Source organism: Aythya marila, assembly GCF_965140915.1.
Source record: "Aythya marila genome assembly, chromosome: 7".
NCBI classification, from domain to species: domain Eukaryota; kingdom Metazoa; phylum Chordata; class Aves; order Anseriformes; family Anatidae; genus Aythya; species Aythya marila.
The window spans coordinates 12,092,641-12,109,915 of NC_139048.1; the positions used below are offsets into that span (position 1 = coordinate 12,092,641).

General features: G+C 42.5%; 1 protein-coding gene across 1 annotated transcript in view; it reads right to left on the reverse strand.

The window, feature by feature from the left end:
* Positions 1-17,275, reverse strand: part of SORCS3 (sortilin related VPS10 domain containing receptor 3) — a gene marked incomplete at its 5' end in the record, with an annotated part of 274,223 nt that overhangs the window by 141,609 nt on the left and 115,339 nt on the right. The window contains one exon of the mRNA XM_082764642.1: positions 12,344-12,443. Coding sequence (XP_082620768.1) covers positions 12,344-12,443 — 100 coding nt within the window. The remainder of the gene's footprint in view (positions 1-12,343; positions 12,444-17,275) is intronic.

Here is a 17,275-nt window from a genome sequence, read left to right on the forward strand (position 1 = left end):
ATACAACAATCTATTTAATTTGAGGACAGCAGAGTGTTTCATGACTCTTTAGAAAAATAAAAACTGTATTATGTATCTCCCTTGAGGCCATTAAACATGAATACAATTTTAAATGCATCATTGCTTTTCCACTGCTTACACACTTTATTTTTCTGCTCTTTAGTCAGATTGCAGAGAGAACACAGACAACAGTCAGCTTTATCAATGTTCACATCCAGATGCTAATGATCTCAATTTACTTACCTAGCATCTATTACCCATGTCACTCACTGCTCTAAATACGCTTCTCTTCCTAACATCACCACACTAAAGAAGAAAGCTGAGGAGGTAGGAGAAGGTCTATTTTCTGGACAGGAGGTTGAGGTACTCAAAAATTAATGGTTAAAATTACAAAACTTGATGGCATTGCAGTGCTCTGCACAGCAGCACTCAGCCCTAAGCTATTCACTGTGATTACAAACTCTGCCTGGTAAACTCAGCTGCCAGAGATCCTAACATCTGGGAAGGTTCAGGATGGAGAAACAGGATTCACAGCTGCCAGCTCACTCACTGGCTTTCACATTTCTTGTTAGATTTGCAAAAGTAACTCCACAACTTCAACACAACCCTGACACTTTGGTTTAGGAATCAACTAGTGAAAGTCAGAAATATGCCCAAGCTGACTCCACCTTTCCAACCATACCCAGGTCCTTTGGTTCCATGTCAGATAAGCTTTTTTTTTTTTTTTCTTCTTGTCAGAAAAAGAGGGCTACAAAGATGGTGACAGGCCTAAAGGGGAAGAAGCATGAAGAGCAGCTGAGGTCCCTTGGTTTGCTCAGCCCCAAGCAGAGCAGGCTGAGGGGAGGCCTCATGGCGGCCTGCAGCTCCCTCACAAGGGGAGCAGAGGGGCAGGCGCTGAGCTCTGCTCTCTGGGGACAGCGACAGGACCCGAGGGAATGGCACGGAGCTGGGACAGGGGAGGGTCAGGCGGGGTATTAGGAAAAGGTTCTTTACCAAAAGGGTTGTGAGGCACTGGAACAGGCTTCCCAGGGAAGCGGTCAAAGCTCCCAGCCTGATGGAGTTCAAGAAGCATTTGGACAACGCTCTCAGACATGGGGTTTGATATACTGGCTGCTGTGCGGAGCCGTGGGTTGGACTCAATGATCCTTTTAGATCTATTCTGTCTCAGAACATTCTATGATTCTGACCCTGCAGATTCTGCTAATCTGCTCACTGAAAATTATAATTCACCCAATGACCAATGAAGAATTTCTTGATTCTTCTCTTCAGAAAATAATGAAATAAAAAGACACTTTACCACAGATTGCTGGGTTTGACGATTAGGGTTCTGGGGTGTAATTTGTTCTTTTGCCTTCCTCACAGCAAAATAGCTGTCTCCTGGTGAACCAGCTCTGATCACTAAAGACCAAGGTTACAACATTACTGAGTCTCACAAGGACCCACATGCCCCTTTGCCAAGGGCTGCTCTCCACCCATTCTCTTATATTTGCTCTTTTTTTTAATAACAGGACATGCTGACTCATTATTATTGATTGATTACCCCGCTGCCTGTGAAGCACTATTCCCCTCCTCATTAATTCAAAATTACCTCATTTTTCATACTTCATAAATTAATATATTATTGGATCTGCAGTAGTAAGGGAGATAGCCCTGTTCCATAGAGGTGTAGCGAGGGTGGAGAAAGGATGGAAATCTCACAAACTTGCCCTATGTCAGGATCTGCACCTCAGCCTGCCCTGCTGATGGGCTGGGTACAGGCAGTGCCTATGAGGTGATGCATCCTGACAGTCCCACTTTATCCCTATAACCAAGGCAGGGCACTATGGAAAGCTCCTACAAGCCTGCTCTGCTCCACTTCATAAAGCGACGGTCATATTAAGTGACAAAACTGCAGCCTTATTTTAGTGGATATTATAACTTCTGATCTCTCCTTTAACACTTGCTGACTAAATCGGGAAAAAAACTGCCTCTATTAAATACTGTAAGCCAACTCCGGGAAGTCCACATCTAAATGTGGATATGATCTTTCCAGTTTTACCCCATCTTTATGGCCTTGTACCATCCTAAGTCTCCCCTAAAGAGCCTGACTCTAGCAATATGAGGTGAAGAAAGCAGAGAGCAGCAGGAGAAATCATCCAACTGCTAGAAAGCCAGGCAAGGCAGGGCAGCTTCGTCAGAGATCTGCACCAGTATCCATCCTGCCAAGCTGAATCTTACCTGATAACTGACCTTTTTTTTTTTTTTTTTCCTCCAAACATTATTGCAAATACTGAGGAAAATGCAAAATAAAACAAAATTAAAAAAAAAAAAAAAAAAGACATAGCTTGGTTTCTCCCTTCACAATCCGAGTCTCTAGGCATTCCAACAGACAATGTAGTGCAGTAACACACTCATCCACCAATCTTATTTTTTTTCATTCATCGTCTGAGAATGATCGGACTGCAAATTGTATGTTTAAAGCTGTAGATATTGCAGTTACTGTCTGCAAACTGTGCCAAACAAACCCTGTTTATCTACTTGGTTCTTGCACATAAAACAACTTAGTAAAGCACGCATGGCAAGTCAGCCAAGTCCAAAGAGTTTGAGCTTTGTTCTGCATTTCCCTAAAATCTGTGTCTACTTTTAAATGGACAGTTTTTCCCATGATGCAAACTATCCCTTATAGCCAAACCTCCAAGACAGAAGCTAAGCAGGGAATTCAGGAACACAGTTCCAGTCCTTGGTAGGTAAATGATATAGCAGGTGTGTCTGATTTTTTCTTATTTTACTTATACATCTTATATCTACAGTTACTTTCATCAACTAGACTTGCAACATCTGTGAAGACTAAAATGACGTTTATTTAACAAGACATTCTCCATAAAGCCAACTTAGCTTTCATTTTACTCTGAGTCTTTATTAATTGAAGCCTGTATTAGGGTTCCATTTGCTTTTAATACTTAAATAAACACTACCCAAAAGTGTATCAAATGAGTTTTGAAACATATGAAAAAATGCAAGCAAAAGTTATGGTAATGGATAAGCATAAAGCCATGAAATGCAGGTGCATAAAGGAAACTCTAAATCTGGCGTTTCATAATATATGAATGCTATCTTCATAAGTGCTGCAACAATGGCTTTCAGTGTCGTGTCTTTAAAAATATTATAAATAAAAAAAATACACATCTCTCTTCTAATCATCTCACCTCCAACACTATTAAATAATGCCACATGCAAGTATTCTGTTAATTATCTGGGTCCAGTCCTGTTCAAGTTATTAATCAATGACCTGGGTGAAGGAACAGAGTGTACCCTCAGCAAGTTTACTGATGACACAAAACTGGGAGGAGTGACTGATACACCAGGAGGCTGTGCTGCCAGTCAGATGGACCTGGACAGGATGGAAAACTGGGTAGAGAGGAACCTCATGAAGTTCAACAAAGGCAAGTGCAGGGTCCGGCACCTGTGCAACACGCTCTAGGTGACCCTGCTTGGCCGGGGAGTTGGACTAGATGATTTTCAGTGGTCTCTTCCAACTTAAACCATTTTCTGACTCTGTGATCTCATATGTGTTTATTTTTAGAAACACCTAACACAAGCAGTAGTTGAAGTTCACTGTTTTGTTTTGTTTTTTTCATTGTTGTTTTGTTTTTGTTTTTATTTTTGAATGCATGTTTTTCCAGAGAGATGGCCAAAAAAAACCTCAAGGATCTCAAGTTTTCATCTTCATGCAATACTGAAGGACAGCCTTCCTTAGTGTACATTGATCAGATTGTCCCTGTTTAAGGAAGAGGGAAACATCCCTTGAGGATCTCTCATAAGCTTGTGTCTCTATTCTGTGCTATCTGTGCTGACAAATGGTTGCATCCCTGACAACAGGTGCTATAGGAACTCCATTTATCTCTATGATCTACGTTAGGTCAGAGGAGGTAAAATTAAAATCTGCATAGAAACAGACAGTTTCTTCTTTCTTGAAGTATAGGAACATACAGGTAGGTCAGGTCTCAGCAGACATCTGACATGCCAGGCCCCAAAGTCCCAGGCTGCAGCAAGATAAAATACTCTCTCCCACAGGACCCCTTGACTACAAAGGCTCACAAGAAGGCACAACCGTCAAACATAGTAATAATAATTTAAAAGGGAAAAGAAAAACAGATTTGGGACATACTGAAAAACAAAACAAAACAAAACAAAAACTATATTTTAAGAGTATTCTACTAAAACTCATATTTTGCCTTTACATCTCAGCATCTTCCATTCATTTTGAACCGTGGTTAAAACATTAATAAGTTAAGCCTACTAGTATAGGGAAGCTATATTTCTTACTTAGTCAAGGTCAAAAAGCTACAAAGTATTATGACACCTGTAACTCAAATGATCTCTTTTACACAGTTTCAGGTCTTGGTTCTGCAAACATTTACAGAAATTCTTGTTTAATGAGTGACAAATTCAAGCTGAACTAATGAGACAAGCGGAGGGAAGCCCATGCACAAGAGCTCACAAGATTGAACCTCGTAGATAAAATGCACCATATAATATATCCTTTGACTCTGCCACAGATGTTGTGTGTGACCTTGAGGAAATCATCTTTGCTTCATCAGTAGGTGAAGGAAAATAATGCTTCTTCGTTCCCAATTTTAGTCCTTATTCGAATAGTCAGTTCTGGAGACTGATGGTGACTGCTCCTGAAGTATATTTACCAGGCAGAATATACTGTAATGTTAACCAGATCAGTCACATTTGTACAATCCACTGGTAAAACCAGAGCAGATAAATCTGAGCTCAGATGATACAGATGCTGTGTTTCAGAGCTATAGCCTCTGCCATACAGCAGTAGGCAGGTTCTGCCCACATAGGATCTGGACTGAGTAGCATGTGCTTTGGAGTGCTAACAAGAACATCCTACACAGCTCAACAGGTCCAGAGAATGGCGCACAAGGAGACAATTAAAACTCAATTTGCAGCTCAGGTAATTTAGTGTCTGTTAATGGCAGCTGTAAAGCCAAGAACTATATAGCAACTGTATTTCATCAGGCTGAAGGAAAAGATTAGGGATAAAAGACAACAGAAAGAACTAGTTCTCTCTCTCCTGCCCTGCGGCTCTAACTCAGCCCCACTGCATTTGTGTTATAAATAGATTTTTTTAAATCATGCCAGCAAGTCCCGATTTATGGCACGTGATGTTTTTCACAGTGTCTCCTTAATAAGGAAAAAGGGTAAAAAGAAACCTTCCATTTGCCAAATGGCTTCAGGATACTCCAGAGCTTGGTCCTTCACCAATAGCATAGGATACAACCTTAGGAAAAAAAACAGCAAATGAGTAATGGGAGATGTGGCAAAGGATGGCAGCTCTGTTCAGGCTGGGTTAGCAAGCATCAGGTGCGTGCTAGGCTGATGAAGCAGTGCTCTTATCTCACATTTGATGAGTAGGTAGAAAACAAAATGCTGTCTAAATCCCTCTGGGACCAAATGCACTGAGAACTAAAGGCAAAACCAAAACAAGTTCAGATCATGATTCTGCACTGAGGATCCAATAAGAGCTCAGGAATTCCCTTAGGAGATGCATGAGGCCACGATGGGGTTTGCTCTCAATTACTCTCCAAGTAAGCAAGAAAAAATAAAAAGGAGGTCAAAGTGACTTGCACTCATTTAGGATCTTCATCTCCTGCAGGAGATGTCACTCCCAAGGAGCTAGCGAGTTTCCAGACAGGTAGGTGCATTCCTATGAGATTCCAATATTACAGTCACAATTAACTTCTTCCTTCATTAACCTGAACTGCAACGCAGCATTGCTGTCTGCCAGCTCATAAATAGTTGCCTCACTTCATCCCCAAGAAGCAGCACAGAAACAAACAAACTTAATTAGATTTAGCTTTCAGAGCTCCCGACTCTCCAAATACCTCTAAGCATTTCTCATTGTGATGGGCCAAGTCTAGAGGCATGAATAGGTATGAGAGGTGTCGCACATCTTTGGCTTTTATAGCTTCAGTGATTTGGCTTTTCCATTTTGACTGTATGGCAACTGGGAAATTAGCCTGCAAAAGCATTTACTCAAAGCTCTTTAGCTGAGCACCGTGAATTTATCTCTGCTTTATGCTGTTTACAACTACTGTTCAAATCCTCTAGCTAAAAGGTCTACCTACAAATAAAATCTCAAATGCTTCAGTTCTGCTATGAGGAGAAATCTGGGGGAATCCTCATTTCAGTCACTGTTGCTGGGTGACATTTTATGCTGATTCTGCACAGAAAGAAAGACTACAGACCTTTTAATTCTTCAGGGTATTGCCTACAACAATGAGGGTACCAGAACAGGAGAAAAGCTAAAGATGACTGCATCGAATTGAATTGCAAAGCAAATTCATGTAGGAAGGTATTTCTAAGACATCAGAACTGTCACTGCAGATCTTAAATGCAATCAGGACCTCACATTTATCCACATTTATCTGAGCAATACTATATACAGGCAAACGCATTTGGGTTTGATTTTGTCAGTTAGACTTGTCATTCTCTCCCTTTTTTTCTCTCTCCTTTTTTCTTTTAAATGCTTTTTAACTCCATCCTCTCAACCTCCACAGGAATCCCAAGGGTAGAGATAAAACTTTCTCAGTGAAAACTGGGTTTTCAACTAAACACCTTAGCCAAGAATATTCACTTTACACAGAGCATTTCATGGAGGAAATAATACAAGAAATCTATGGTTCAACAACAGTTCCTTTGGATTCAGCATTGCACCTCAGTGCCTGAAAGGAACGATGCTTCAGAAACACAAGACTTCTGTTCTCATCTTCCTTTGGAAGGAGTTTGCATCTACCTATAATGCATCAATTCTAAAATGAATCCCATTATTGGCAAACATTTATGAGATACATGATAACCAACAGACCAACCCATGTTAGAGAACAGGGTCTCAGAGCACTTAAGCTCTAAGAGGTGCTATTTCAAAGTGCACAGTTAGTCAAAGAATCTAAGGCATAACTGTGGAAATTACCCATTTTTCTAATAGAAAACTTTCAAAGAAAAAGATGAAAGATAAAGAAAAATGGAAATTAAAAGTTGAGAGATGTTCTTATTAAAATAGAGACTGTTTTTTTCCCTTAGCACTTTGGAAGAAATAAACAATTCTAATTCCCACGCTGCTGTGAAAAGACGCCTCTAGTAATACATAACTAACACCCAAAATACAGCATTAAATTAAAGGTCAGCAGAGAACTGAGATCTCTGCCCAGCAGAGAAAGCAGCCTTTTGTTATATCCCTTAAAGACAGACAAAGATAGAGTCTGTTGGGTTAAAAAGAAAAAGCCAAAGCTATGCATTTTGTGAGCCCCAGCTTTTCAGAGCACACAGCCATCTGACCTTCTATCCCATTCATCTGCCAGGAAGGTGTACTGCTGAGCATACATGAATATTTTGCCTTTCTGAAGTTCGCCACGGAATTATCAGGTTTGTTAAAATGTGTACGTCGGCTGTGGCAAAGCAGATACTTCTTCATGGGGCCTCTCAGGCAAACAACCGTGTGGGTGGATGCACTGAAGAGAAAGATGTGTCCTGGAATACACTACCAATTAGAGCATCTTCATGGGTATGGGAGTATCACAAACACAGGCTCCTTGGCTTCTCACTAGGGCTCCAGGCAGGAACTCTTAAGAAAGCAATCGCCTTCAGGACTTAAGAGACTGCTAGGTCTAATGATCATCTGGAAATCAAGGCAGATTTTCTACATCCAAGGAAAATTCCTCTTCACTTTCACAAGTTCTTAATGTGGAAGTGAAAGAGGAAACAGCCCAAGCACCTGCCAGAAGAACAGGTAAAAGCCTGGCAGTTTCAGCTACCAACATAAAGGCCATATGAACATTGGCCAGCTGCAAAAAGAGCTGTGAAACCCCGACCACCTCAGATTTCAGAAGGGCATGAACAGTGCAGCTGCTCCACTGGAAGATGAAGTCATCCTGGCTCACGGTAGGAAGTATTTCTGTTCTGCTGAAGCCAGAGGCTATGGATTTACAGCAGACCACAGTCCACTCATGTCCTTATGGCAGCACTTCATGGTGGTCCCATTTCAAATCAGAGAATCATTAAAGTTGAAAAAGACCTCCAAGATCATCTGGTCCAACTGTCCCCTTACCACCAATATCACCCACTAAACCATGTCCCTAAGCACCACGTCCAACCTTTCCTTAAACACCCCCAGGGATGCCCACCACCTCCCTGGGTAACCTGTTCCAATGCCTGAGCACTCTTTCTGAGAAGAAATTTCTCCTAATTTCCAACCTGAACCTCTCCTTGAGGCCATTTCCTCTTGTAATAATTTAAATTATTGTAATAAAATAAAAATAATGAACCGCAAAACCTCAATTTACACAATGGAAAATAGCATTTTCCAAACAGCTACTTGCAATTTCTAGGAAATAGCTTGCATGGACATCCTCCATCTCAGCTCCAACAGGGCATCAGCAGAATAAGTCACCAGCTGCGAGCAGGGGCTCTGGGATAGGGAGCTGCCTGTGCCCAGAACCACAGGGGGATACAGCTAAAGCCACCTCAGCTCAGCCTGCAAGGCTCTATGCCTTTATTACCTCTGAGTCTGTGGAGGGTTGATACCTCCCAGTGGCTACATGTAAAACCAATGAACATTGACAAACTGAGCCTGATTTCTAGGTACTTAGCAGCAGCAAAGCCAGGGAGACCTAAGGCCACCCTGGATTTATCACCATGATAAAACTAGAGACTGTTTCTTCAGTTCTTCCCCCATCTACTACTGCTTTCCTCTTCACGCACAAACGCGTGATGTCACCACTGTCATTTTGCCCATGGATGAACAACAGGGACTGATGTGTTTCTCAGAGGATCAAAGGATAGGAATGAGGGGCCAGCTGCTTTCAGGCTGCTCCAGCATTTGTCAGTCTGCTGTGGCAGGAAGGATGTTTCAAAATATGGCAGGACACCAGATGCAGACAGGGCCAATATTCAACACCGTGCTGGGGCTCTCCAGTGAGGGATGGGAAAAATACACAAGAGCAGCTTATCAGGAAGCCTAAAGAGAACATGAAATTAATAATATTGACTAAAAATATAACCTAAACTGAAACAAGAGTTTTTAGTTTAAAAGAAGAAGAACAAATATACAGGAAGCTAGCTGGGAACTTGCTTTTGCCATCAATGTTACATAGCAGATGCTCAGACATGACCTTTGTGGGGGAGAGAATAAAACCCAAAGAGAATTCAATATTTTAAGGCCAGAGGAACCATTAGGTCATCAAGTCCAACATCCCTGTGCAGTATGTGTTCCAGAACTTCACCACATCATTGTATTAAGCTCAGTATTTCTTCCAGAAAGTAAACTACTTTGTGAGAAAAACACAAATGTTTGGAGTGCCACAATGCAGAATAGATCCCTGAGGGCTTTATGCCCTCCTATACAGGTTAAGGAAGCATCAGCTGTGTCTTTCTCAGGACCGAGAAAAGGGGAATGACACAGGCTCCCAGCCCCTGGGTTATACCCGTGCCTCATCCATCTGCTCCAACCCTGCATTTCAAGCCCGGTCCCATCCGATCCCCCAGTCCTGCAGTAACAGTGATGTTATTGAGAAATTAGTGCTCCACCATAATCTGGCAGCACTGAGCACTGAAATATGACAGAAGCCAACAACAAAAAAAAACTTATAATGTACTCACTAAAAATTAAAAGGAAACAAAAAAGCTTTTATTTTAAAAGAAAATGAAAGAAAAAAAGCTAGTGTTTAAATCCTCTTTCCTCATACTTTAAATGAGCCCAGGGTTATGCCACAATTCAGGTAAATGATGTTTATATAACTGGCATTTGGCTGAATGCATAATTTCTATTTAACAGCCGAAGAGAGGCATTTCAGGGCTTCAAAGAAATCTGACAGGTAATTCCCACTGTAGTTCTGCAGGGTAGCTGAGAGGTAATTATCCTTCTCACTAGTAAATCAATTAGGAATGAATGTATGGAAAGCTTTTCCCCTCCTCCAAGTAACTCCTAATCCTCTAAGCGCTAATGAGCAGACAGTGCTAGCAACCCATCAGAAATCGACAGGAGCCGAGGCATACAAGGTCCTACTAATATCTGATGGCTAAGGAGAAAATACCTTGCCTGGAAAGGGCCTGCACAACTCATTGCGTGCACACATGCCCTGTTGCTTGTGGTATCTTTCTCCCGCTGTTTATTGCCTCAGAGATTTATTTTTGAGGCCCACAGGACATCACCGCATTGTGTGCCATTGGGCAGCACTCCTGCTGTCAGAGGGGAAGCACAAGGGATCCAGACTTTGTCTGCTGGGGTAAAACAGATTCACCAACTGCTTTGTGATTCATTATCGGTGGTTGCCCTCAGGAGCTCAGTAAAAATGCGATGCTTACTCTGCAGGCCATTTTAACAATGTTCGCCCAGAGAGACCTGAAGAAAATTACAACCTAAGTGCATTTTTTTGCCAGACACAACTTTGTGGGTGGGTGTAAAATAAGTCTGATAATAATGAATCTGACAAATCCCTGATTCTCCAATACAGTGACATCTTCCCCAAGAATTTCTAAAAACCTAAATTTATGCTTGGAATCGCTTTGCTGATCAAAGCGGTCAGCTCTGGGTTCAGACAAACCACCTGTTTAACCATGCACAGTAACAGCGTCCTTATATTTAGCAGAGGTGGAAAGAATGAAAACAAGTTGTTCCCACAACAGCCACACTAAAGCTGGTTTCCTATGGATTTTCCTCACAGCTCCTCTCTGCTTCAAAAGATTTTTCAGAAGGGAGGAGAGGAGGGAAGACAGACAGGTCCAGAAATCATTTCTTAACAACATAAGACCAAAAAAAATAAGCCAATACAAATTGTCATCTGCAATAAGAAAACAGAGGGTAAAGATAGTTCTGCATGCCACTACATGGTGATATGTGTTATTAGTGAGGAAAAAAATAGGAAAGAGAGAAAAGACCACTAATCTGGTGAGCTTGATAGCTTGAGAAATGCTAAAGATAATCATATACCCTTGTACCCCCAATTTGTGAGGGAGACTTTACACCAGTGACGTAGGATTTGTAACTGAGCATATTGCCTCCGATTTCAGGTGGGCAGAGTTGCTTTGGAAACAGAACGAACAAGAATTAACTCTTTAGCACCCACCACGTTGGTTTTGGCAAGGGGTATTAAGGCCAGGAGAGTTATTATGAAACACCCCCATTTCATTTTGCTCAGAACAAAGAAACGAAGGCAGTCTTTATGAGAATTCCATTTCTGCACTCAACAAAAATTTAAACTGACCTCTGACCACCACCTTCTCGCTCTCCTCTCTATACCCAAAAGCACGTATTGCTGCCTATAGTAATCAGAGCTATGACTGCCTTAAGATTGCATGCACTGAAATAAACATAAATCCTGAAAACTTTGTAGACTGACCAACGATGGAAAACATAGTGTCAGTAATAATAATAGTAGGAGTAGTAGAATACAAGTTTGGAAACCTAAAGAGGGAGACAAGAGCTGGGCCCTTTGGAAGTGACGAAACAGAACGTGCTGCTCCCCATCCAAACAGCTCCGTTCACTGCCAGCAGCTAGCTGCATGCTGCAGCCCTCCTGTGTTTATTTCTGGGGGTAGCTGGGAACACCTTTGTCCCACTACTTCCCTCGAATCTGCACAGGCAATAATTTTAAAGCAAAAAGGCACTGAGCAGTAACTCCTGGGCTGCGCTCTGTGAGCCAGCCTAAGCACTAATTGCATCATGTGGGAAGCAGGAGCAGGGGGTTTGAAAGCTGTGACCTCATCTTCTCTCCTACACAGCCAAATCACATCGTAGGTTTCCCACCCACTTGCCCCAGCACATTCTCCTTTCGGCCCCCTTATATGACGTAACCAATGAAAATGTCATTTACATCTCTACCTCCAACTTCTCCTCAAAGCCAGGGAAAGCACAAGCATCAAATGCAGGGAGAAATGCCTTTTTTCTGTTATTGCTAATAATAAAGAAGCAGAGAAGGCAAACAGGCATATTAGCTAATAAGTCAGTATAAGCAAGAGTCCTGGAAGCATTTGTGTGAGTTCAGCTTCTTTAATGTGTAAGAGTCAGAAGAATGAAAAAAAAAAAATGAAGAAAAAAAAAAAAAAGAAAAGAAAAAACACCTTTTACTTATTTAACCCCTTCAGCAGGAGATTAAGGACGCCATCCCCACCACCAGTAAAACAGGCACAATTCTACTGAAAACCATGGAATTGCACTAGTGTGACTTGAACAGCAAATTCAAGCTCCGATTAATTGCCAATGGATTCCACTATAGGATCATAATTCCTCTCGGAAGGAACAAAGAGTCATAATTTTGTTTCTATAGCTACCAGCTCGATAGCTCTCCCTTACCTTCCTCTTGTTAGTGGGACTGACATAAAGGTAGCTCAGCACAGTCTTCAGGCCTACTTTGTCATTTAGCTTTTCATAGGTAGTGCCATAGTCTGTTGACCTAGAGAAAAGAGGAGACAAGAAGAGTTTATGTGGTTATTATGGGCAGGAAATGACTGTGAACAGATGCTCAAAGTTATAGCTTGAGCGTTATTACTCTTAAAACTTCAGCTTTTCTGCTTCATTCAGGGTAGCAAGAAGAAAAGAAGAAAACTTGAGCCTTTGGGACAAGGTCTGTCACCGCATCAATTGATCCTACAGCACTCAGGGAACTGTGGTGTGCTCATGGAGATCTCTGTGGGCTTCAAGGAGGCTCTGCTCTCACATACAGGTGTGGGACCCTTAGCACAAATTCTCTTTTCAGAAAAATCCAGCAGAAGAATCCAAATTAAACCCATCAACAACAATTTTAAGTAGGCTGATTTTCGACTTGAGATAGGAATCCAAATGTGGCTCACAATTGTAACAGCTAAACTCACGTCTAGATAAAAATGTACCTAAACTGGCATCTTGAGTCCTCAATCACCCCCATCCTACTCTGTGCCAGGCATTTAATTTTTCTGAGCTACAGAGACAGATTCAGGCCCCTACACGAGCAAATCCCACCCGGAGGAGCAGATGCTCTGGGGGTGGCATTACCCATTCGTGACTGGAGAAAAGAGCTGCTTCGTCACAGAGGGTTTTCTGTAGCTTCCTCCTCCTCGTTTGTGGGCATGCTTGAAACCCCGCTTTGCCCTGCTTGTTTCTCGTCTGCTTTCACACTCTGCTTTTCTTAACAAACAAGGTTTTTCCTACTAGAACAAATCAACAACTACCCAGGCCAGGATCCCACAGCTGAGCAGTGGTCAGCACCAAGACCAACCCTCGGTTCTTTGCCTGGCAGGGCAAAGGCCCATGTCACCCTCATGGCACCAGCACGAGCAGTGCCACCGTGCCAGCAGCCCCAGACCTCCGCTCCAGTGGCTGCAGGAACCGAGCAATGCCAGGGGCTGCACCCAGCTCCGCCACGCTCCTCACTGCCACTGCAGTCCAGAACAACACCCAAAGAGCCACGTTGCAAAAACAGGTAGCTGGTGTCAGGCTTCTGAGTCTGGCAGTCACAGAACCTCTGAAGCTTGTTTTAGCAAAGATGTCGCTGCAGCACATTTGCTGTTGTGCTTATTTCAAACACAATTCCTGAATGTGTGAGGAACTGGTTCTTTCCTTAAATGGGCTGAGACAAGCTTCCTCCTTCAAACACCCAGCAAGTAGGGGTGCTTCAAGTCTTAAACAAATTCTGTGTGCTGTGGTTTAGCTCTAACACTAAACTAGAGCTATTATATTTATACTTAATACCCTTTTATACTAATGTACAGTATTGATACTCACTGGGCTTCACAGAAACATCTCACAATCACATCCTGTATTCCCATGTCAGTTACCCGCACAAGGCATCTGAAACTTTTGTCTCACCAGGTATCAACACAACACAAATTAGCAGCTTTCCCCCTCCAGCAAGGCTTGCAATCGGAGCAGCTTGATAAAACCAAATAACCCAGGCCAAACAATTGCACTCCACAAGGCCTCCAACAGGTCAGAAATCTCCCAGTAATGTTTAGATGTTGAACTTAGTGATACGGTTTAGTGGAGGACTTAGTGTTAGGTTAGAGGTTGGACTCGATCTTGAGGTCTCTCCCAACCTAGACAATTCTGTGATTCTGTGAACACTAAGCTCAGAGCAGTGAGTGACAGGCAGCACATACTGCTTCCTTGGACTCCCTCTTCCAACGTCGCTGAAGCTCCGAACAAGCCACTTGCACGAGTACACATGTACCAGCCACCAGCCGGGGAAAGAGATCACTGGTTTCAATCAGCATTCAAAGAGAACACAAATACGGGTTTAATATTCTCACGGAGCTACTTTGGTTTTATTCTCCTAGTCATTTTCTGATCTCCCAAAATGCCTTGCACTTCTAAAGATGCCAGCTGGATGCCCTAATGACTCTCTCTCATTAAACCATTATCACTCATTGCATTTGCCCTTTCAAAGAATAGCTAGAAAGGAAGTAGGATCATTATTTCGTTAGCTTCTCTAAGGCTTTCTTTATTATCATGACAGTCACCACTGGCTTCACAGAGACGTCTCAAAGGATATCACAATAATATACTGTATTTCCATAGCACTTTCCCAAAAGCTGAGGCTTTTGTCTTGTGTTAATCCATTCAAACTAACAAAGTCCCAAGGGCTGCACTGGGAAATATTATCTCCATTCTAGAGATGAAGGAACTGAAAGCCTGCATAGGTAATAGTGCATTTTTTCAAAAGCAGGCATCTACAATTAGCCTTTTCAGCTTCTTAAATCATTAAGTATACAGCTTGATAATCGAATCTGCTAAACTTCTAACATCACCAAATTCCCTAATTTGAAAGCAAGTATTTACTAAGCACACAAAAAGAAAAGTTTGTTGCCTAATTTTAGCAACCCAAGCCTGACTGTTTTCAGAGATGTGACTTGCAGGTGGAACTGAACTGTTCCACCTCCGTTTTTAATCTTAACTTCAATCTTTTACATTAATCGCTCACCTTTGCAGTTAAAGACTTTAACTGCAAATAAACTAGCTCATGTACTTAAAGACGTTTAACCATATGAGTAGACTGGATACCTCATTTTCTGTCATACCTGTGGTTCTGATTAGCATCCACACCAAAGCATGTTGTTAAAGCAGCAGAGGGGAAGAGAGGTGCTTTAGTTGTGTAAAATTGACAAAAGACTTGCTGACAGAAAAGACCTCTTCCATGAGTGACACCTTCAATGCCTGCTTTAATTTGGGGTTTAACTCTTTATGGCTAAGTGACCCTGCCCAGCTGCTTCCTCTGACTTGTTCCCTTAGGCCATCACTGGGGTCCTATTATTTGCAAGGGCATCATCACATTTATTTATTTATTTTTATATATAACGCAGTCTTCATATATCAACTTGTGTGTGCATATATACTTATACACGACATTTCCATAAAACAAATTGTTGTGCCTTATTAAACCACTGGTAGCACAGGAACTGCTACAACACAGAACAGGCTCTGACTATATATACAAAGCCTATAAAAACTCAGTCCGTGCATTTTGTCCCACATATCCTTGTCCTTGATCTTACAGCATTTCACTGTCCTCTCTATCCTGTATTTCAGGCTGCAAACCATGCTGCTGGCAATACTCAAAAAAAAAAAAAAGACTGCACAGTGAAAAGCAGCAGAACTCAAGGGACAGTAGTCCAGTCTTGAATGAACTTTTGTTTAATCCAATTCAGTTTTTTTGTTTGTTTGCTTTTTGGTTTTGTTTGTTTGTTTGCTGGGGGGGGGGGGGGAAGGTTGCTGTGGGGGTTGTTTTGTGTTTTTTTGTTTTTTTTTTATGATTATTATTATCAGCAGTAGCTAACAGCCATGGGGAAGAATCTCTTCACTGGTCTTGATTAAGATGAAGAAAGACTTGATCCAATACTACAAAATCATAGTATTTGTGTAATCAAATAAATAAATGTGATTTTCCCCAAACATGCCCTGGCACCAAATTCTGAGCATTCCCCTTGGAAGAGTAAGATATATAACAAATAATTTACTGAGATATGGCAAATTCTCCCATAATTATTTTCCTTCCCAACTAGCTATAGTATCATACCGTCTGTTTGACTCCAGTACCATCTCCCCGACACGCCATGAGGTGTTTTAGCCCTGCAGCTGCTATCCCACAGTCAGCACAGCAGGGCTCAATGAGCTCACCAGGTGGAGAAGCTCCTCTCCACCAAACCTGGGCATCAATCAGCACACTGAGAGCTAACAAAATCCATCTTACTCCTGTAGTGCTCAGCCTGAGCTTCCCTGTGATTCTACCAGACAGGCCTGAGCCAGCAAACTCCAATATCGTGATGAGATTTGTTCATCCCAGGGACGCGGATGTGAAGCAGAGGTGCGGAGAGGCAGGATGATGCTGTCCCAATAGCTTTGAGGAGCCTTCCCTTCTGATGGTTTCCATCTCAGAGCACTGTCAGGTAGACCAACAGGGATTTCGTTTGTCTGCAGCCTTAGCTCCTCAGCTATGGGGATAGGCTATGAAAGTGTAATCAGTCTCCCAAGTGCAAAAGAGGTGCAAATGGTGGGGCTGGGTGACTGGGAGGGACAAATCAACCTCCTGGAGCACGTGCATGCAACCAGCTCTCCCGTCAGGGGGTTTCCTCTCTGCTTCTGTTACTCTCACTGCCTGTGTCCACACAGGAGAAGGAGCAGGCATGGGTCTGATTTTAGATTATCAACCTTTTTCCTAAGATACAAGATCTACACACACACGCACCCGCAGCCCCACGTTGAGAGCCACGTGGTGGCACGGCCCCACTTCAGCAAGGAGAACATCCCACCTCTGTGTGCTTCACAGATCAGGAGCACACTCAGCCTGGATTAACATTTTATCTTCTCCTGTGCCTGCAGACTGTCTGCCTGCAGTGTGCCTGTCTCGCTGTGCCCCCCAAACAACTTCTTGCTTTTACCCATTGGCCAATTTTCTCCCAGTCTGACAGACAAACAAAAGCCCTAGAGAACAAAGTTTCTACAAGTTTCATGAAAACCAGCAGCCAGCAAAAAAAGAGAGAAAACTTATTCACGCTCAGTGAAAAGCTGCAGCATGAAGCCAAATCCCATGAGACACAAGAGCAGGCACAGCTCTGAGCATCCAGCTGCAGGAAAACGTTCAAACCCAGCTCACATAGTAATACACCACAAAGACTCCAACTGCACAGCACAAGAAGTCAGGCTGACAAACTTCCATTGCTTGTGAAAATTTGTTCGTCTCTCCCTTCCCTTCCTCTCCCTCAAAGTACCCTCCCCGAGCTCCAGGCTCCTCTGAAGCTTTGGCACACCAAGAAG